The sequence below is a fragment of the Grus americana genome, chromosome 2 (assembly GCF_028858705.1).
Source record: "Grus americana isolate bGruAme1 chromosome 2, bGruAme1.mat, whole genome shotgun sequence".
In the NCBI taxonomy this organism is placed as follows: Eukaryota; Metazoa; Chordata; class Aves; order Gruiformes; family Gruidae; genus Grus; species Grus americana.
In genome coordinates, this window is record NC_072853.1 from 148,848,996 (window position 1) to 148,872,660 (window position 23,665).

At 35.9% G+C, this 23,665-nt stretch overlaps 1 protein-coding gene across 1 annotated transcript in view; it reads right to left on the minus strand.

The window, feature by feature from the left end:
• The window catches only part of DNAJC1 (DnaJ heat shock protein family (Hsp40) member C1), a 111,657-nt gene that overhangs the window by 68,999 nt on the left and 18,993 nt on the right, over positions 1–23,665 (minus strand). Inside the window, exon 2 of the mRNA XM_054816802.1 lies at positions 600–701. Within this exon, the coding sequence (XP_054672777.1) occupies positions 600–701 (102 nt within the window). The remainder of the gene's footprint in view (positions 1–599; positions 702–23,665) is intronic.

A 23,665-nucleotide genomic window follows, 5' to 3' on the forward strand; every position in this document is an offset into this window, starting at 1 on the left:
ACCAGATACACAAACAAGCAACCCCTTTTTTTTCCCCTCCTCACATCTGTCAAACTGAGTCTTCTCTCAGTTACAGCTTAAAAATAAAAGGTATAATTTGTTTCATGCTAAAGATCTTACAGAAATTAAGTAGCCTGTATTTCATCATCAGAAGTTTATTTTTAAGGGTAGAGCTAATTACAACAGTCTCCTGGTTTCACTCTATAAAGATTCAAAAGATGAAAATTCAAAAACTAAAATGAATTATTTTCATTAAATTATGCCTACATATGACTTACATTGAGAACTGATCAGAAATTTTCCATCTGCTTTTGAAAAGACTATTTATAAACAGACTTAAAGTGCAAAACATATTTTCCTCCTAAAGGTCTAAGTATTATGTTCAAATTATTTTTAATATACAGGCAAGTACTAAATTAGTTATTCAGCAAGTTAATTCCAAAAAAGTGTATTTGGTTTTAATCTAGCTGCATCAGGAAAAATGTAATTCAATCTTCAACTTAGTCATCTCAAAGTTTGTTCCTACTAAAATGACATCATCATAAAAAATTCTGATTCCATTTTCCCTAACACTTATAATCGCCATGCATTGCACTTACTTGCCTAAACTGTGTTTCTGCGTTTTCATCTTTATTCTTGTCTGGGTGTAAAATTAGTGAAAGCTTTCGATATGCTTTCCGAATGTCTGCAGACGACGCGTCCTGAAAAAGGAAAACAAAGCAAACTGTCAGAAACTAAATTCCCAGAATTTTGTTGAGATGTGAAGACAGCCAACCAAGTGCAGGAACTACGGCAACTTAATTTCAGATGTCTAACAACCAAACCTTGCAACTAGCCTAGCCTTAATGACTCAACACTCACCAATTCATCTTTCTCCTTAACTTCCTTCATTACCATACATCCATTACAATGATATTTGCCAAAACTTCCAAATACTTTCTTGCTTAAAAACTAACCCAGGCACCTTCTGCACCATTTAAAAGTTCAAATAAAAACTGAAAACTATTGTATCTGCGTATCTTCAAGACAGACATCATTTCAGCAAATTATCATGCTCAATTTCCCAAACTTTTGCTATGAACTTTTCCCTTATCGATATTTACATGTAATTCACCACTAATAGGACTTCCAGTCAACAGCAGCTTCACCATGTCTAAAGAATTGTACTTTTCTAAAGTAGCTTCAAATTGCAGTCTTGAAGCTATACTGTAGCACTGGCATCAATCTTATAATGATTAAGGTATAGAATTGCACACATTTTGGGAGAAGAAAATAAAACTTAGAACATAAAATGCATCAATGATGTACCAACTTAGCTGCACAATGTACAAATTTCTGAATTAATGACTGCTATTTAGTACCTGCCATAAAGATATCCAGAAATGCTAGATTTTGAGAGATGTATTATATAGTATATAGATGTTACATTCACCAGAAGATCCACAAAGCATCACATTTAAACGGAATTACTGGCATTCTATTACTAACATGTTCAAGGAGACATTTTAGAAATAACTGTTTATCTGACAATTTTTATTTCTTGATTTTATATATATTGTTCCCCAGTATATTCTCTCTCAAAATTACAGTGTCAATGTGGATTAAAAAACACCAAAACCCAGATCTGAATTAGCTGTGAGAGGAACAGAGCTGAAATAAGATAATAATTAACGCAATACTGTAATTAGTCTGTCAGGCTTTTTATTACAAATCATTATTTTCATTTTAAAATTTTCAGTTTTATAACATGAGGCTATAATAATGCTGTATACAAGTTTGGGCCAGGAGTGAATATTAGAGAAAGACTGGAGGAGGGGAAGAGGAAAAGGATAAAGCGGGGGAAAATGCAGAATTTGAGAAAATTCAGCTTTGAAATTTTATTTGAAGGAAGGTGGAATTATCCCCTAATGCAAGACCAAAGTTTCCAGAGTCCCTTGTCTGTCAAAGGAAGGTGCTTTTATTACTCACAGGGAAGATTTCTCCTGAAAAGACCACATGTGCAATTTTTCATTTTTAAATTTTCCAACAGCTACTTCTATGGCATGTGCACACGAAAGCAGAATTCCTCTAGTTAAGTACCAGCTTGCTTCCAGCTTGATTACTGCCAGAGAGTTGTTTCATACTGCCATTGTTTTATAGATTTATTTTTAACTCTTGGTTAAGGGGAAGGAAGAGACAGTGACTAATTATCTATTCTAAGCACAAACATTACATTCTTGAGATATAGACTTAATAGAATTATATGAAATAAATATGAAAATGCAAAGTAAATAAATCTTTTAAAAATTAGGGATTGAGACCATAATAACCTCAAGAAATTAGTACCTCCAGACCGTGTATTTGGGATAAACCACAGCTTATTCCTTCTCTATTGTACATATAGATGTGCTTGTTATTAGTTTGGAGCACTCCCAAAAAACAGTTAAAAACCTGATAAAAGCATTTTAAAGAGTTGTCCCACAGTATTCTTCCAATTGCTTCAAACAACAAACAAGCAAAAAAAGTTGTATCCAAACAATTTAAACTTCAGTTTTATTTGGGAGCAGCATAAGTATTTGTGTAAAAAATCAGGACAAAATGGAGTTTATCTGTTTCATGCTTAAGCAAAGCAAGAGATCCCAAGTCAACTCTGAAAGAATAAAGTTGCTTAAATATTTATGTTCCTTCACCTTGAGAAGTTGAAACAAAAATTTATAAATTTACAAAAACAGATTGTTCATCTTAGTTATCAGAAACAATTTAGAGATTGCTTTGTTTCCCCCCACCTACCAACCCAGTCAGCCACTTCATAAACAATGTGGGCTTGTCTTCAAAACAAAATATAATATTTCAACACTACTATAGCAAATAAAAATCAGGAAATAGTTTATTGGCCACGGTTTTAGCTAAACCATGAAAGTGATCTTTATGAACATATTGGCTAATTGTAATTAAGCCCCTAAAAGATTGAAAAGGGGACAGTAATAGCAGTAAGTAATTAAATATGGGATGCTGCTGTAAATTACCTAAGTACAACTGGTCCATATAAATTTCTAAAGCAACAGTAAGTCTGCCTGCTAACTGATTCTTCACAATACTGTCAAACACAACACAGGAAAATGTTGTATGCTCCAAACATTTTGCTAATTAATGCTACCTACGGGTAGTGTTAGGCATCTTCAGGCAAGGTTCCAGATCCTCTAGGAGCTGCCGTGAACAAAAGTGGTTGTTTTTTTGAGGAAAGCCTCTCATCTCTACAGAACTTCCTAGCAGTGTATGACCCTAAATAAGCTACAAAGAATGATTATTTTCAAACTAATAAAGAAACATCTACCAAACTGAAGTCAGCTGTTCCAAGAGACTTTCATTTATAGCTAATCAACTCTGTTGGCCACCTTCAATAACATTCCCATAAAGGCTGAGCAACAAAACACTGGAGTTAAGAGTTGGTGTTTTCTACAGACTAAGATACTATTTTACATATTAGGGCAGAAGGGGCTGTTTACAAGGGCACGTAGTGATAGGACAAGGGGTAATGGCTTTAAGCTGAAAGAGGGTAGATTTACATTAGATGTTAGGATGAAATTCTTCACTCTGAGGGTGGTGAGGCACTGGAACAGGTTGCCCAGAGAGGTTGTGGATGCCCCCTCCCTGGAAGTGTTCAAGACCAGGTTGGATGGGGCTTTGGGCAACGTGGTCTAGTGGAGGGTGTCCCTGCCCATGGCAGGGGGGTTGGAACTAGATGATCTTTGAGGTCCCTTCCAACCCAAACCATTCTATGAATAGTCCAAAGATTAGAGAGAGAAAGCCACGAGACATTAAGGTTTTGTCTGTTTTAAAGAAAAAGCTCTGAAATCTCGAGTGGCTTTGTTGACAGTTCAGAAATCTCTATCTCAGTTACACGTAAGGAGGGAAAAATAAAACCTATATAGGCATATCAGTCAACAGCAAACTTACAGACAGCTAGTGCATTCAGTGATTTCTCCAGCACTGTGCTTCAGGTTGGCCACATTTATCCACCAATTAAGGCAAATAAGCCTGTCACACTGTCTCCCTCATGTGGATACAAACATCAAAAGCATCACCCTATTTCTTGATAACTATCTTTTCAAAGCAATATTGTCTCATCATACTTCCAAGGTTGAACACCTCTTTACACACTCATTTCCAGTTAACAGATCTTACAAGTTGAGAACTATTCTCACTGCAACAGCACACACTTCCATGCGCAGCATTTAAGTCCACTTTCATATACCTCACTGCTGTTGAGGAAGAAAAAAGGCAATACTCCATCATGTATATTTTGAAAAAAAAAAAAAAGCACAATATAAGCATTTATATTAAAAGATAATGCACAATGAATGCTCTAAGCTAAAACAAAAACTGCTCAGCTGTCAACTGCATAGCTGGAGAAAATGCACATAGCAGACAAGTCAATGGAGGAGAAAGTGTTTTGTGCTAGAATTAGTTCTCAGAAATACCAAACTGGAAGTCTATATTTAGGTAGGCCACAGTTTTGTCTCTTATGCATGCAAATATGCTAGTATTCATGTGGGAATTTAATTGCTAATACTTTAGTGAACAAGCAGAGTGTCCCTGTGTCTAGTTACATGACCTCTACATAGAAGTTAAAAGTTCAATCTTTTATACTTTGTTGCATAATCCCTTACACTACAAAAGTATTTCAGCACACAAATAAAAGTAAAATTTGAAGGAATCAACAGCATGTCAAAAGTTAAACATATTTCTTATGGTACTCTGTTGGAATTCTTAATTTTTGTCTAAAGGGTGATACACATTAGATTCCCAGGGTGGGGGAGAAGAGGAAACATTCTTCTCACTATTTATGTTGTTTATTTTTGGCAGCTTATTCAATTCAAACAACGAAAAACACATTACTAAATTTTATTTTACTCAGCATCATTTTCATATTCTCTAGTATTACCAAGAAAAGTTCTATCATTAGACTATAAATACATAAGGAAAAACAAAGAAAGGATTTTTTCACAACACATAAAAAATAATCTAAATAAGCAATTGGCTTCCGTATTTTTTTTAAATTGAATTCTTGCTGAAAATGCACAAAGAGTCAAATCTGGTCTCCTCCTCTGTCTATACGAATTCAGACTCCCACCTACAGAATTCACTTCCACCTTTACAATAAATAGAAAAACTGGTGTAGTACAGTACATTACTCCTTTGCCTTCTATTCCTAATGTAACTATGATTACTAATGAAGCTAAAAAAAGAGCCTCATTGTGGTCCCAAGACAATTCTTGGTGAACACATAACATATCAGATATTGCCATAGGCAAAGAGTGATTAGGTCAAGGGGAAAAAATAATCAATGTCTACATAGTTTTCACTTACCAACATATACAATTCAAAATCTAAATTGTTCCCCTGAGTGCAATGCAGTTATACAACAAGACTTAGTTACTTACAATTTAGCAACTGCCTCTAATGCAGTAAATGTGCTCAATTCATCTTGGGTTTTAAATATGCCTGCCAATGTCTTCAAATAGGTGGCATTATCTTTATTAGCAATGGGAAGGCTTGTGGTCCAGAGGACCAAGCATGCAGACAGAAATCACATTTCTATTCAGTTGCAGTTTGTCCAATCACTTGTTAACGGGTAAAAAGAGAACGACATCAGTATATCAGTATATTGCAGTGCTGCTGAATGAATGTGTAGAATTTTCCACAGCGCATGTTACTGAAGCTATGTGGCAACCACAAGTGACAATTGCATAGAGCACCAGATGACTGTATTTCAAGTCTGAATCTTATACCTGTAGATAACTGCAGTGCAGGCAGGCCTGCATGAGGGCTTTTTCAGCCTTCCCAAATTATAAATCTCTTGTGTTTGGGGTTTGATTTTTTTTTTATTCAAGAGCAATTCAAATGTATATGGTTTCTTCAACAAAATATTTCATTCATAATTTTTGTGTAGAAGGATGGGTATACGTCACTAATTTCCTTTTGGTAACCATCAGGTATACAAGTTGAAGCAGAACGGTACAGAAAAAGAAGCAAAAAAGTAAGCTTTGTAAATTCACAATCACATATATTTCTTCAATGATTTGACACTACAGGATGCACAGGCTGTCTGACAAAAATGCACAAAACAAGCAGGTACAGATAACTGGACAGAAGCGACAGCTGTATATTAAACATTGTGTCAACATTCTACTTTCTACAGTCATTTTCATGTCAAGTCCACAGAAAACTAATATCCATAAGTGTTAGAGACCAAACAAACATGATTGTAGACCAACAATTAGATATCCACAGTCCTCATTCCTTAAGCAACTTCAAGGAACATAGTATGACCCCTCCTAAGTGCCTCATTCTCATATGGGGACAGAACAGCAACCACCACTGCTCCACAACCCTTCTCTAGGTAATTCTTATGACAGAAACCATATAGCTGTGACTCTTCTTCCAACCTGATTCTCACCCCGTTTTGGTTCAGCATAGGCTAACACACAGCTCTTCAAACTGCTGGAAGGCCATTTGGACTCTGGAAGCTTACAACAAAACCTGTATAATTCAATGGCTTGCATTCACTCTAGACTTTGTACTTTTTCTTTAAAAAAACCCAACCAAACAAACATGAGACTTTCTTAGAAACAAACAAAAAATTTCCCACCATCAGTACCAATAGCCTTAAATGTCACTATATATCTTCTGTGCACAATCACAAGCATCCCTGTTTCCTCAAGCACATTTTTTGAAAGTAATTTTGATAATAATAAATAATAATGATGATGATGATAAAATCATTATTAAAAAAAAAAAAAATCACACCTACATGCTGTTTCTACACACAAAAATTGGTCAGGAGCACCAGGAAGAAAAGCAGCAGCTACATAAAGCAGACATACCCATATGTAACATGGCTGCTCCTCTAACAGCAGCAACAGCACAAGTTTAGGAAATAAATGACTCTTCACCCATATCAAACTTGATTAAAATGCCACTCCCATATTTGCTTCACTACATGCATCCACCGCAACCTGGTCTTAATTTAAGCTCCCATGACCACATTAGTTCCAAGAAGTACACCTGAGTTTGCCAAGTTTGCACCTCAGAAAAATAATCTATGAGGGAAAGAGTCTTGCAGCAAATTCCAGAGGTGGGAAGGACCTGCTGGCAATCCTGAAGAATATAACTCTAGGAAAGAAAAGCAAGTGTCTCCCAGAAGACCGAGCATTATCTATGAACTTTTATAGTTAACAGATGCCAGCTGAGTTTTGGCTTACATTTCTTGTTGCATAACCTTAGTTCAATTCACCCTTTACTTTTATTGAACTTCTTTCTAAGACACTCAATGTAAAGACACAAGATGTAAAATGAGTTGAACTCAGATCTGCTGCTTTTCTACAAATGAACGCTCCAAGTACACCCAGGCAGGAGGAGAGATCTGCCTTGCTGCAGACCGAGCCATGTGCCTCACAACATTCCATTGATTTAAACCAAATAACAGCACAGCAGGGAAATACGTACAAACTAAAAATAATGCTAAAAAGGTGTTTTAATGCTTTTTTATGTTGCTAAGTTTTAAAGCAATTCATGAAATGAAAATGAATACAAACCAGCACAATGTATTCCTGTGAGCTTCTGATAACTGGCACAATCCCTTCACTGGCATGTTTGTTTCCAGGGGAGTGTGTCAAATGAAAGAAGACTCTGTTTTCAGCCTAGCGTGCCAAATGAATGAAAATTCTGCTGCCTCATGCTTGAGAAACCAAAAAAAGTGTGTTCTGCTCAGCACATGTGCACAATTACATGGTCTTAGGTTTTCTTGACCAATTTGAACAAGAATATTTACATGTAATTTTTTTTCTTCTGTTGAAACGATTTTAGCCTTTTAACTGTTTTTTACTTAGATTTTCAGAAACTGATTATTTAGGAAAAAATTAGATTGCCCAAGAGAACACTGTCATGTATAATCATAAGTTATGATTTAGCATGAGCTTTGTCTCCTGAGATGCAGATAACACTCACCAACTCTCAACATTTTTAAAATTACTCTTCAAATGCAAAATGGAAAAAAGCTATCAAACAACAACTGAGTATTCAAGCCAATACTGACTAATTTGAAATCTTGCCTACTGTTATAGTTTATTTCCATTTAGTTTTTCATTCTGGTAGTTCAAAAGGAAAGAATGAGTAGGTATCCTTTATTTATTTCACATGTTTTTACAGGAACATTATTAATTTTTTTAATTACATTTTATGAATTACATTTGTTGTTTACACATTTATATGAGTTATAGATATTTTAATAATATAGATAGTTGTATATATTTTTATATACCTGTGTGTATTCCCTTATAGGCTAAAGAAAGTTGTTTCTGGGGACTTCTCTTGAAAGTCTGCCTACTGCATCAGAGATTTCCCGTCTACAGCTCTCAGACAAAAATATTACATACAAAATTCCGGATCCTGCAACATATTCACAGGAACTAAATTGCTACAAAGAAAGACCACAGCTTTTACAGTACAGGTTGGCAGGGAAAGCAAAATGTGATGTCTTCTGCAGTGCATTTCTTGCTCGATGCCTTCGCCCCTAGATAGCACAGCCCCCCGATTTACAAGAGAGGTGCCACTACACCCAAGGACAGCTGAATGCAGTCCACACAAACCACTGTGGAGCATGAGTGTAAGGAGGCAAAGATTTTGAGGTGTTAGATCTGAACAAGTTCCAACCTTTCCTACAACGTAACGCCCAAAATAAGCTATTTGATTGTTCATATAGTTTTCTTGCTACATTTCAGCTTTAGTATGTTTCCAACTTGTTTCCAGAGGGCAAGGAATTAAACGAAGTTAAGAGAATCAGCAAGGCTACATCCATACCTGGCCTTTACCTCCTCCTCCTCTTGCTTATCCTGTTCTCATTACACCCTTCCACCAGAACTGACATTACTGACCCATATGCTTCTACGCACCTAGCCTGTCCTTTCAAATAACTGCTTCCCAGATCTCAATTTAAGCTTAATTTTTTAGAGGGAGATTACTAATGACCACAGACTTAAGTCTTAAAGAAAACCAAGGATGAAAACAAACAGTCCCCCCCGAAAATTGCCTGGGCTACTAATTACTGAATTCCTGTGTCACCTGAACTGTTGCTGTCACTTTTGTGACAACACCTTTAATTGACTTGTAAGCTCTAAAACTTTTCATATTTTTGAAAGCTGTTTATTACCCTCCCTTCTGATGTCCAAAAAATGAGGAAAGGGCATACAACAGACAGGATATAGGATATATGGCTGAAAAGAAAATATTACAAAGCCATACAAGAAGCCAATAGAGAACAATTTTCTCCAACACAGAAGTTTTCAAAAATCTACCCATTACCTTATGCACCAACACTATATTTACACAGTAAATAATCCCCACAGGCATCAACTTTCAGAATAAACATTAACTATTTATTAACAACTTCCTCAGCCCTACCAGCTGTGAAGGACACAAATGTATATGCTCATACATCCACACATATCCATCACATATATATTTTCATATACACAGAGATGCTAATATAAAAAACACATGTAAACAAGCCTTAACTCCCCAGCAGTCTTTAATGCTTATACAATGCTCTAACTTGTATTTGTAATTGTTGCTCACCTTAACTGTGTTCTTAAACTACTTTGTGAAGTAAAAGCTGTTACATAAGCTTGGAATGAATAGACAGTGATCACTTTCGTATCTTAAGTGATGTTTTTAATGCATGATGGGTTTTTTTAAACAAATGATAAAAACATGGGTATCAGGAAGCTTCCCTTGCAGGTGCAAAACAAAGTAGAAAGAAAATAAATCACACCTTGAATAGTTAAAGGATCTAACTGTTAAAAATGAAAAGGTGTATCAAACAGGATTTTATGAGGTCTGTCCTAGGTCCACTGATAATACTTTAACTGGCAAGTTGAATTACAGAATCATTATTAAACTCGTAGTTAACACTAACCTGGGAAAAACCACAAAGATGCTGTCAAAGAAAATTAGACTTGTAAAAGATCCAGACAAACTGGAGAACTGCTCTAAAAAAATATGACATTATTTACTAAGTGAAAGACTAACGATCTACATCTGGATAGAATTCATCAACTGCACAAACACAGGATAGAACAAAGTAGTTAGGCAAAAATGATCAGTGAATCACAAGCTGAGCATGAGTCAGTGGCATGATGTCGCCTTTCTGTGCGGCACAGCCCACCGTGACATGAGCCGTACGGCAACGAGCAACCATGCCATTTCGCGCAGCAACTGTAAGACCTCAGCAGATTGCTGTGTCCAGTTCAAACAATGCAGTTAAAGAAAGTTATAGGCCTGTTTGGAAGATATGCAAAAAAATCTGAATAATAAGAGGTCTAGGAGAAAAAAAAAAAAAATAGTGGCTTGTTCAGAGAAACTGAAAGAACAAGAGTGACTTAAGCCTGAAGAAAAGGCAGCTGACACAAGGAAATAACATCTTCAAATATGTAAAGAAAAATGGAACAATTGCCTTGTCTGATCTATCAGGGCTAAGTAGTAACAGTCAGATAACAGCACAGGAAGATTCAAGTTAGGTACCAGGAAAACTTCCCAGAAGCATCACTAGCGTATCACTGGAACAGACTGCTGAAGTCTTTACAAGCAGTTCTTGCATACATTTATCAGGCATGACTTAGATTTAACTGGTTCTGTCACAGCAGGGTATAGTAGGTCAGTAATAGTCCTATATTTCAGAATTTAAATATCCTTTTGATGATCAATTTAATAATTACTCTGAAAATATTCCAACTGGATTTACTGCATCTGTTTATGTAGTTTAAAAGGTCCTGGCTGAAAGACAGTATTCTTGTCACACTGAAAGTGACAGATGCTCATGCTGGAAAACAAAGAGTCGATGAGATTTTCACAAAACCCAAAAGGGCTTTAAAAGGAGTGGCAAGTATCAAGAGGTGGCAGGAAACACTTCTTTGCTATGAATTTGAAGTCCCGTGGGGCCTTGCTCCATGATTTGGACCGCTAGGCATGAGGCTTATTTTTCCTGTTACACAGCAGTTATTCTGAACTACTAAGAAAGTCATCCTGTAGTAGATGATCACTAATAACTTATCCACATAATTTGAGTTTAAAATACTTCTCCATTTGTTATCAGCTTTAGCCTTGAAAGATAATACAGAACAGATATGATCAGCAAGGTTCCTTGAGAATGTCAGATTAAAATAAGGACTAAATTAAACAAGAAAAGCAATCAGGAATTTCTACAAATATCATTAAAACTTTTTTCAAATTAAACCATTACTTCAAAAATGTTCTGTATTGGGTTTATTATAAATACATACTTAATTCCTGCAACAAAAACACCTAAATGAGGATACAGTAGAGCCGCTGTAGTAAACCATATCCAGGCACAGCAGTTATAATTTATGACAGAAAGCAGGAGCACCTCTTTCAAAATCATATCTATCTATACATATATATATAAATGTTTACAATATATTTATAATTTTTATAATTTTGTTAAAATTTATTTTCTATTTGCTTACACCCTCCTTTTCCTATTGTTTACCTAGCTTCTGTACCATACTATAATATTTCTGAAGGACTCATTTTGTAGAAGCAATGTTATTTTTGTTTTAGTTTAAGGATGCTTAAAAATAGTCCTGTCCACTGAACTTGAGCTTTGAGATCTGGGCATACCTGAGTCTGCAGTCTTTCATTTGTTTGTTTGTCCTTCTAGAGCTTAGAAGACATGAAACATTTACTGAGATCAAGAAGTTTTTCATCTCCACATTGTTCAGTTCAGATAAATCCTTAATACTTTTCTTCAGAAAATAACCATCATTAAATGAAAGGCATAAAAAAAAAATCTCACATGTGAGGTGCTTATGTTTTTCCCAAACAAATCATATTAGGGGAACATTACTCACCTCCTCCCTCAAGGAGAAATTGTTCCACCATTTATTTTTGGCATATACAATAGAAAATGTCTACAGATCTTGAGATTTTAAAAAGACAAATATAAGTAATTAGGGATTTAATTTTATCTTTTACTTCAAACCCAACTTACCACAAGTGGCAAAATGCTGCATTACTGACTAACTCTGAGATTATGTAGGATACTAATACCTCTGAAAGCCCTAAAATACATTTACAAACTTGCATTAATTTATTCAAAATGTATTTTTCAATGAGTGTTTTTTCAAAAGCATTGCTTTAAATAGCAATGTTTATAAAGAACTACCAGTAGCATTTATCAAATTCCTTCCTTCTTTATTTAAAATACTTTCTACTGAACTAGTTAGGATTTAGCCCTACCCGTCATGTAGGAGAGTCACATAATGATCCCTTTATACTCATTAACTACCATTTTAATGAGCTATTACTACCTCGGGACTCAGAAGACCTCAGGGAGGTTGTAACATGCCACTACCTATATAGTAATTCACTGCTGAGTTAGTACATAGCCTCCTTGAAAGAACATAGGAATGCCCTCCATCATTCTCTGTAGTTCAGATGCCAGTGTCAGCAAAATTTCTGTGTGCAAGACACATCCCAGCCTAAAACTTAACAAACATCTCAGTTAAACTTCAATAAGCTTAACAGATTGCCTATTACTATGGTCCCCCACTTTGCTAGAAGTTATCATACTCCTAACAAAGTGAGTTGAAAGCACAAGCATTGCCTGACCACCTCAACTCACAGTTTGATGGCATAAAACATGGCAAATCTGATAAAGGGCCAGGGCAGAAGGCAGGGGACACTGACATCCCAAAAGACTATTCACAACACCTGCCAGAGTCTGGATGAGCTATAAATTAGCCAGTGGATGTTCAAAGATACCTGGATAAAGAAATCAAATTTTAGCATTAAGAACCATCAATTAAAATTCACACAGAAAATTCATTTATAAGCAACTGAAAGCTAAATAAAATTAAATTTAAAAAATCATGCCCATTTTAAGAGAGCCACACATATGCAATGACTTGTGATGGAACTGACTTGAAGACAGCCCTTCCCATTCACGAGCAATTTTGTATGGAAAACTGGTATTACGGTCACTAAAAACACTTATCTGACATTATTTCTAGTGAGAATGAGCCGAATAACCCTTAAGGAAGATAATTACCTCTCAAGATTTATGGCAGCTGTGGGCAGATACTGTTACACACAGTGGCACACTGTTCCCTCAATTGCCCTCTATGTTTTTTTGAATCAAAACCTTTGAACTGAACCACACAGGCCCAAGCAAGATGCAGAAAGATCACTTCCCTGCTTTTCATAAAGCCATTCCTGGCAAGCAGTTACTGCTCTCTTCTTCCAGTACTACCTTGGAGGCATCGTTTGCATCAGGGAAAGGAGTAATTTATACTTATCCATAAACTGCCTCCCTCGTGGTCTCCATGAGCCAGAAGAAGAGCAGAAGACAGACTCTACCCAAATTAGGAGACCCTCACAATGGGGCAACTCCCCCTACAGAAGCAGCTGAGGGAACAGCTGGTAGAGGCAGCATGTGCCGAGCTTCTACTCTCACAGCAATATCCACAGCAAGGCTGCAGCTGAACCCAACTCCGAAAACCCAGACAACTCTAGAAGAGACAGGGGGCAGGTCCACACAAGGAGGAAAAGCTGAGAAGCTGAGTGTGAAGTAAACACTTCTCCCCATCTAAGCATTCTTCAGTTAGACGAGTGCAACATCCAACCACCTCATCACTACAAAAGGCGGTGGGTATCAAACACATGTATGTGCCTGCTTCTCTCCTTATACAGACATAAAAAATAATTCAGCAAAAACAAGCCTTTTTTTTGCTGGGAAGCTAAGTAGCCTGTCATCACCATCAGAGGGCTGAGAGAAGCAAAATAATAATTACCCAATATTCCCTCTGAAGTCACAAGTGAAACAGGTTGGGAAATGCTCCCTGCTCCTGAGAGAAAAATAAGTAAAGGGGAAAATGTAAGGTCAGTTTTTCAGCCGCTGATATTAAAAGGCAGCAGTTGCATGGAGTATATTTGCCTCCCATCATCTCTCATCCACCCACAGAGACCTATTCTCAGGTCACAACAGCAGAGTCTGAACTGGACAGCTGAAAGGAAGAATTCTCTTGCTTCCTCCATCCCCATTTTCATTTCCCCACCATCACAAGCAGAAAGTAACAGGTAAGAGGAATTTTCTTCCGACACCTGTATTTTAAGGATAGCTCCTCAGCCTGGAAGCAAGGGTACAGAGAGCAACAGCCAACTGCAGGAGCTACAAAGTCGGGTGAGCAGAGCTAGTAGCAAGACAAACACTGCAAAAGGAAAAAAGACCAAAATAAAGGGGGGAAGTATGCCTTTTTCTATGCCTGTGAAAAAGAAGAATCAGCAGTTGAGTGAGCAGCAATAAAAACTTGGCACAGGTTACATCCCATTAACTATGCTACCAGAAATCTGTTTCAGCCAACTGACCACAGAAGATAGTGGCTATTACCAATTCATTTACTTGCCTCTCAACATGGGATTACAGGATTATCAGCATCAAAGATAACAGTGAAAGTCAGAAGACAAAACTGTGGTCCTACTGACTCAAGTAGAAACGCTGACAAACGTAGAATATTTCAAACGCAAAAGCTACAGGAAAAGTTTTGTGATCACAGGACTTAAATGAAGCAAAGATAAATCCTCCACACGGTATTCTAACATGGATTCTCCCCCAAGTTTTCAAGTTATAAAGTCAAGACTAAAAGAAAGATCAACAGACAAGCAAGAATATATTCAGTAGGTACTTTTGACACAGGTGGAGAGGAAAGGACTGAAAGTGCAAATCTGCAAGCTACCACATGGAAAAAAGCATTGTTACTGATAATCCTACAAGTATCAATAATAGGCCAAAGCCACATCTCCCTCTGCCTCATAACCCCAGCCATGGAATTAAATCAAAGAAATTAAAAAGGAATCCATCAGATGCAACTTCTTCCTTTTGTCTTTTTTGGAAGGAAAAAAACCCCAAACACAAAACAGTGGTGACAGAAATATTGCAAAACTTTCTGAAAAAAATCAGTCACGGTTAGTACCACTGGCCAAAATAAAAGAAATACTGCAGACTGAAGAAACTGAGGAAGCAGGAAGAAAGGAAGAAGGGGACTAAAATTAGTCTGTTTCCTCATCTAGCTCCCCTCTTCCACGCAAACCCCGAGCCAACTTTAGGCAGATGCCAGCAGTGGAAGCTGTATGCCCTGTGGCAATGTCGACAAAGAGCACACTGTTGGCAAACAGACCAAAAGGATTAAAATTTTTGGTCAAGTTCTATTTTTGTTTTTTGAATCAAGAGAGAGGATGGTACTTTTTTTTTTTAAGTAGCAAGAGAAGCTATTGTTAAAAAAAAGAGATTGTTAAAAGATAAAATTTGAGTTTAATTAAATCTAAAATATAAACTTACAGTTTAAAAATTAAAGGATAACAGAAATATGACAAGGATAATACATGCTACAGACAATGAGTATTCTGAACAGGTAAAGGAGATTTGGGAAGAACTCGGTGGTTCCCTGAAAAGAAACTACAATCTGTCGTCGGTACTCCTGCCACTCTGTCTTTATGCAACATACAGACGATGACTGCTTACCCAGCGAGCAGCTATTCAGTATTTTACTCCACACATTTGTTCATGTGTGGCCTCATCTGCTTTTAGCTGCATGCTGTTCAAACACGTTTGGAAGCCGTGGTTATTTGTTTTGAAGCCCATCACAATGGCAGAGTTCATCAATAATATTATTCACCATTGCAATATCTTAAGAGACAAGCATGTGTTTCTTTCCTTTTTTATAGACTGCAAAATGAGGCACAGATAAAGGTAAAATTTTCAGTAATCTCAGGTGCCAGTTTTATCTCAGATACGATTTTTCCAAGTGCTCAGTACCAAACAACATTCTGTACATTCAGGACACAGACTTTAATCGACTTCAGCTGCAGCTGCAAACCCTCAGCATTTCTGCATATAAGCCCCTAGTATCTCAAATTATGCAACCAGAATTGCAGAGCACTCAAATCAATTAGTCACCACTTGGGAAAAGTTTCGTTTAAACGACTTGCCTAGCATCACATAGGAATTCTGTGGCAGAGAGAGGAACAGAATCCAATCCTCAAGGGCACTTTTCGTCTGACTAGCTTACCCATGAAACCATTTTTTTTTCCTTGCAATCTTCTCCCCCACTCTCTACGTACCCTCAACATCTACAGGTTAAACAGTTTTTACAGACAACAGTCTCTTTCAATACATAAGCCTGAAGCTGCACTGGGGCCAGATCTCTCCCTGAGCCTGAATAAGTAAAGACCCTGTAGAATATAATGTAGTGAATTAAAAATCATCACAATGAACAAGCACAAAGAAACCAAATTAAGATTTGAGACATTCTGAAAACTGACATTCCCTAATTTTACAGTATGCAGTCCTGGATATTTGTTACTAGTCTTTAAAAGCAATATTAAGGTACATGGCTGTTGTACAAAAGGACAGAGAAGCAAGCAGATTCAAAAAATAAAATAAAAAAAATTTGTATAAGCAATGCAGACCTGCTTCATAATACTAACTAATAAGCAGTGTTTTATCCCCTCCCTTCAAATAAACCCCAGTTCTCTGAAAAATCATTTTGATTCTAACAGGGTCCACTAAACTGCAGAATAATCTGGCTAGTTATCACCTTGCCTATTTCAAATTACAAATCTTAACACAAATATAAAATAAAATGGATTATTCCTTAAAAGAATAAAAGTGTAAAGATTCTGAGAGATACGCAGTAGTAGACTGGTACCTCCACAGAACTAAAAACCAGTGTATGCTCTATCATTTTAGAAGGGCAGGGAGAAATCAGTAAACCAAATGCATCAATTTGGAAGGGGAAGGGGAAGGAGACTGCACGTATTACAAGCAGATGAGCCTAGGTGTAGATGGACAGTTCTGAAACACACAGTGTCCAGGCAACTGATCATTCTCTTACAGGAAAGTGTACTTCTTGTCTCAAAAGACCCAGAAGTATTTACTAAGCACTTTCTGCAAGGCATATGTATTTTTATCATTCTAAGACAAAGAAGCACAAGACCCAGCACCTTGCAAGATCTCTCAAATACAATGAAAATAATGAGATTCTAAAAATAATGGCAGCCACATGAGAAACTGGCTAAGTGTTTTAATTACTAATTCTGTTAAGGTACAACAAAGATCATCCTTAATAATTCAGGAGAACTTTTCTACACATGAGGGTACTCCAGAAGCACAAATGGAGATGTCTACTTTCAGACCATAAATGACTGCAACCATTTTTTATCCAAATTACTCATAATCTTGTTGAAATATAATTTTCAGATGTTATAAATAATCCAGAACTATTTTGCTTATGTGAATGGCATTGTTAACATTTATCAATACAAGACAAACTTGCAGTACTTCCTCTATGTCATTTTATCACATTTAATGTAAAACATTTGACTAAGAAATAAAAAGCCTTATATACCCTGGAAGACAAACTCCAAACTGCATAAACATGAATAATCCAAGTCTTTTTGTAAAAAAAAAAAAAAAAAAAACAAAACTAAAATAAAAAAAACCCAGACACCACCAACAAGAATCTATTTGTAGTCGTATTTTTGAAACAGTATTTCATGTATTTTATATTTGATGTAGTTTTCCTGCACTATGTAAGAATGATATAATAACTTAAAATAGAGAACTACAGTATTCCCACATAAAGCAATCAAAATTTGCATGCAATTAAAAAACATTGTTTTAAAGATTAAAATTCCAAGTCCACAAGTTTCCAGGAATCCTAGGACTCATGCATGTATTTACATGAGAGTCATATATGACTGCTGCCTACACTGATAGAATTATGCTCCCAAATAAACTGACAGGCACACTAAGCTTTTATTCAATAATATTTATAAAACCAGAATCAGACTTAAATATCCATGAACTGAAAAATTACAGGCACCTTTGCAAGCAAGACTACTTTAAACATGGAGAACAATTTATCTTACCCAAGAAAATCTTTCTGCTTATATTGATCTAGGGTTGCATGAAAGAGTCTTGTTTATAAAGGATTCTTAGCATAGCAAGCGTTCCTTGAAAAACTGAAATGAGGGCAATTTCCATAATCATTTTAATTTAGATAGACTTTACGCGCTACACATAGGTTGCAATCTATATGCATACATACTTTATGTAATGTTCTTCACCTGAAAGACTTCAACAAAATTTTTTATAAGTCTTCGCTATCACCCATCTCTTTTCAACTAATAATGTTAGATAAGACCAAGCGGGAATCTAGGGGAGAGAAGCAGCTCTCAAAAATGAGGAAACGACAAAAGGAAATTGGGATATAGTCCACCAAGATACAACTAAAATTAGTTTCCATATTCCCATATCAATATTTATACAAAAAATATTTTTCTTTTCACTTTTTAAGAGACAAAAAGTCAAGGATATTTGTTCAGTTAATCATTATTATGATTAACAGTAGGTATGAATAAAATCAGACAGAAGAAGTAAAAAAGCTTTAGTGATAAAACAACTTCTTTACTGAATGAGTCTCCAGAAATCTTTAATTGGGTTTGAAATTTAGGTGAATATCAAATAAGGGCACACAAACAAAAAACTTGCTGCTCACTGCATTAATGAGTTGCAACACAATGAAATTCAAATTCTGAAAGTCTCTCTTAAGGGAAAATAAAACAAAAACATAAAGAGTTAATTCTATGAGCAATTTTAAGTTCTTCATATTTATTTATCCTGTTCTCACTAAACATTACAACAATAAATACTAATCATTACAGTTTTATATGATCAGTTTTATCAGTTTTTTTCTACGATTCTATTATTCTAATAAAGTAAAATAAAACTGTTTAGAGGATCTCTCCGCAGGAGGTAAAATTCAGATTATTTTCACTAATTCAGTAGTTTTAATTAGTGAATCACTTCCATCACTATTAAAAAGTAAACTACAGTAAAAATGAACTCCACAATAGTATCAAGTCTTCAGTTCTGGTAGGCATTTTCACTTTTAAGTGACAAAGTATTGCTTACAGATACGGAATTAATTCTTTGTTCAAAATACACATCAGTAGCGAATCCAAGAATATTCAAGGAAATTTACTCCACATATTGGTTGCTTATTTGTGCAATTTTATGCCTTTTCCAAGAACTCACTTGTTCTTCAACCCAAACAGGAAGTAACCGTTTCAGATTTGCTCAGCAGTCAAGGATAAATAAAAATGCCACCGTTTTTTTAATGCCATCAAAGAACCTCAAAGTTTTAATGATAAAGTTAGTTATATCTTTACATTAAGAGACAATTTCAGGGCAAAAATAACCCCAAGTGTTAGCACAGTAAAAGAAAAAAGCCAAAGGATTTTTAAAATATCAATATGAATTTTCTGACTTTAACAGAGATGAAACCTAGAAATTGAGACCTTTACTATCATCTGCAACTCTTAACCAGATAAGGAGAAATAAAAACAACACATTGCTTCTGGGGAATTGCTACTACTGCAATGATTAACATAGAAACTATTTAGAACAAACTAGTTACCCTCCAGGAAGCGCAAGAGTTGCATTACACCCACATCCTTCCCTCCCCCCCCCCCCCCCCCCCCCAATAAAAAGTGATTTCTTGAAGAACAAGATTTAACAATGCAGTCATATAACATAAATCTCTGAATGAATAAATTGCCCATCAGCCAGATAAGCTTATATCTCGGAAGGAAGGAAAAAAAACCCCACAACAACAAACAAAACAAAACAAAACAAACAAACCAGATTTTTTTTTAAAGTTGTATTTGCTAAAATTCTTGACAATCACCTAGAAGAATAAAATTTATTTTGCACAAATATGTTTATTCTTCCCATATCTGATTTTTGGCAATTATGCTGTTCAGCCTGGCAAGCAAACAGAGCAAGATTAACAGCAACTTCCTAATATAAATTGATTTCATGTTCCAAATGCTGTGATAATTTTCTTTGTACCTTTCAAATTTTAAATTCCCCTAAATCAACTAGTAGCAGCTGGAAAAGCTCACACTAGGTTCTCTTAAAATTGTATTGTACCACAGTAGCTAAGATTCTCCACTGACATGAAAATAAATGCAACCAACCCGTATCACATAATGAAGTAAAATTTTATTGTTTTTTTAACAAATCTTAGTTAAAACAGCATTGACAAGAAACTAATTTCAATACTGTTTTATGCCACATGATGAACTAATGCCACAGATGAAGAAATTATAACCTCACAAGCGCATTTCCAGCAAATGAGTCTCCACTGGCCGAAACAATCATTCTAAACACTGCACTATCTTCAACACTGTCGTCTAACCCTTTCTTTTTACCACTAGACAGAATATGTATTTGATAATTATTTGATATGATAAACTTGAATTTTCCCCAATAAGTATGCTCTGGCTGCCATTATATTGCAGCAGCAATCCGTCAATTAGACTAACAGATGCCACCTAATACTAGAAATAATACACTTCAATCTTTTTTTAAAAATAAGAATGCTTTTTAAAAATAAGAATGGCATCTGAAACCAAAGTAAATATTTGATAGCTCCAGTAAATGTCACTTATTTTCAGCTGTGAGTTTATATAGTACTGCCTATTATAGAACTAGCATAATACTGTTAATGATTAAGATATTTTAAAATTATGCAAACTTTTTCGATATTCTCTACAATTAGTAACAGGCTATACATTCACAAAACTGAACAAGCCAAGTTCTTTATTTAGTGTTCAATCAAAAATATAACTGCAAACTATTAGCTATGTGTATTTTTAACAAACAAGTTCAATCAAGTTGCTTGCTATCATCTGCATGGATGTTTTTGATACTCATTCAAAATCACTTACATGTCAAAGACACTGCATGAAATTGAAACCTTTACTAATGCCAAGGTTTGACCCAGGATCCAAAATAAATCTGCATGCACAGACCCTTGTACCTACACAAAGCACCAATTACTTCAAATAAGGTTTTGTCTGTGCACTAGAGTCCACCCATGTGGAGCCAATTACTATAGCAGGGCCATTATATGGTTCATTTCCCCATACCAGCTTGGCAAGAGGTGTACATGGGTGTAGGAAGTGCAAAAGAACCTTCACTAATAAAGTGCCTTAAACACACGTCCATGCATTGTCATATTTAATGTAATAACAAACACTTCTTCACTGGGACTAGACCATGCAAAACAGTAAATACTGCAAGGCAGTTTCCAATTTTGACTGTATTTTTCAAGTTTCTCTTTTTGGTACACCAGTAAAATCCAATTAGCTTTTTTTAAAAAAGCTTGAAAAATTATGTTGATCCTAAATCTACATCACGCATTTCTAACAATACCTAGGAATTCCTAAGAATATTGAGAGGCTGTAGGATTTGAACAGAAGGTGTGAGAAAAATGTCAGAATTGCTTGTTCTTCAAGAAGTATAGTACGTTTATAACAGAAGAAGCACTGATATTACTTATTGATTATGTCTGGTATCCATTCCTAAATAGGAAAGTTGTTGTTTGAAATAATTATTATAAATAGGAGCAAACCACTTGAGTATAAAAATCTCTCCCCCATTGGAAGTACTGAAGCTCCATCTAGAGGCTTTTCTTCTTCTGCTGTCATTTGTGGTATATGTAATATCACCTAGAAATGTGAACAATATTAAATGTCAGAGGCTTCCTTTGTACCTCCTCTTTTGTTATTCATAATGGGTTCTTGCCCTGAACCTTTGCCTGGCAACACTAGCTCCTTCACTGCCATCAAGTGGTAAGAAACCAAAACTGAACTTAAAAATGTACAATCTCAATAATCAGATTAAATGATCAGTATGGTATAGAGACAACTATAAATACTGAAAATCCTTATGGTGCTTTTCCTTGAAGTTCTGGTACATCTACTCCAGAGCACCACAAAGCCTCACACAATAAATTCAGCAATGGTTTCAGATCTCTTTTTGTGAGGTTCATTTTTTACTTCGGATTGCACAGAATAAAAATCTACATCCATATTTCTCAACATTATATTTAGAACAAAAATGCATCACAATAAAAGAATTTTTAAGCAATAATATATGTAACGCTTAACACTTCAAAAATATTGAATTTGGCAATTAGGAGGAATTCCATAACTTAATTAGAAGGAACAGCACAAACGTCTCCTCAGACTTAGTGCTGCCTATTGGCAGTATCTCAAAAGAAAGGGTGAAACAGCAGCCCATCTCTTCAGCAGGATATAATGCAGCAAGTACCAGCTATGTCAGTCTCTCCTTTTGCACTCCACAGCTGTAATCAACTGTGGACATTTGTTATGTCAGGAGAAGTCTTACTGCTCCACAGTCCAAAGTGACTTTTGGGGAAACAAGCGTGCAACACACCAAAAAAACCTGGGAAACAGTCTAGATTCAAATAAATAGGAAAAAGAACTAATAAAGTAACAGCAGAATGGAGCCAGGCTGCAAGACCTTGATTACTTCAATTTCAACCCCTTGAGTGACTTAGAGTACAACTACTCCCACAGTCGCCCATCACTCCCACATAAAATGCTTTGGATTCCAGAAATCCCACAAGGTCTTCACCATGACTAGGAACACCTCTGAAATATACCTCCTAGCATACATACAGTGAAACTGCATTAACTGCTTCTATCTGCTCTTCCACACACACAATCTTATTTCACTACACTTTCCCTTCAGCAGTTATTCCAATTGGGTATTTTGTCCATGACAGGAGATAAAATACAAAGATTTCTTGGTGTTGTCCCATTAGACAGAATAGTGATTAGTACATGCAATGGAGCCTAGGAATTCGACTTCTGTTACAGAAATTAGAAAATGGAAAAAGGAACAGTTATCAGATTTAGATGAACAGAAAAAATAATATTCTCTACACCAGAGATATTTTATGCTTTAACAATACTTCACTGGTAAGGAAAGAACTACTGAACTACTTCTATCAAATCCTGTATCTACTAGTCCACAAATTAAATCTGCACTAAGTATTGGGTGGCTGCTTACCTACTTCTATCTGAGCAAAGCCAGCTCTCTGCTGAAAAGCAGGCTCACACAAAGCAGTCTGCTAAAACTTTGCCATTGGGAAAGCAATCTCCAGATAGCCAAACTTTCCAGCTGGAAAAGGTCAGCCTGAAAGATCTGACTTCTGTGTTTGCTTGGCCCTGGAACCAAGCCTGCTCATCCAAGGACACTTTGTTTCTAGACCAGCAATTTTCAAACACAGTTGTGAAAAATCCTCCTTCAAAATAATCATTGGTGTAACACCTACATATTGAAATTGAGACCATATCAAGTGTTTGTTCAAGAATGTCTGGAGAAAGCCACAAATAATAAAAGTATATATTATGAAACTTAGGACAATTATTTCTTCTGCAACACTGGGAAAGGAAGATAGGACTGATACTGACATACAGAAATAAAAAATGGATCTTCAGAAATTATATGAGTAAGAGACAAAAACCGAACAGAAAGGGCCTAGAAATCAGTGAACAAGAAAAAAAAAAAACAAAAAACAAACCAAAACCCAATAACAATAACTAAAGTATGTGAGGATTAAAAAAAAAAAGGCAAGAATTAAAAAAGGGAACATACAGAGGAACTGTAACGTGCAGCCTAACGCCACATGCAGCTTTAAGCTCAAGGCAACACTAACTGCCTGCTGCTTGGCAA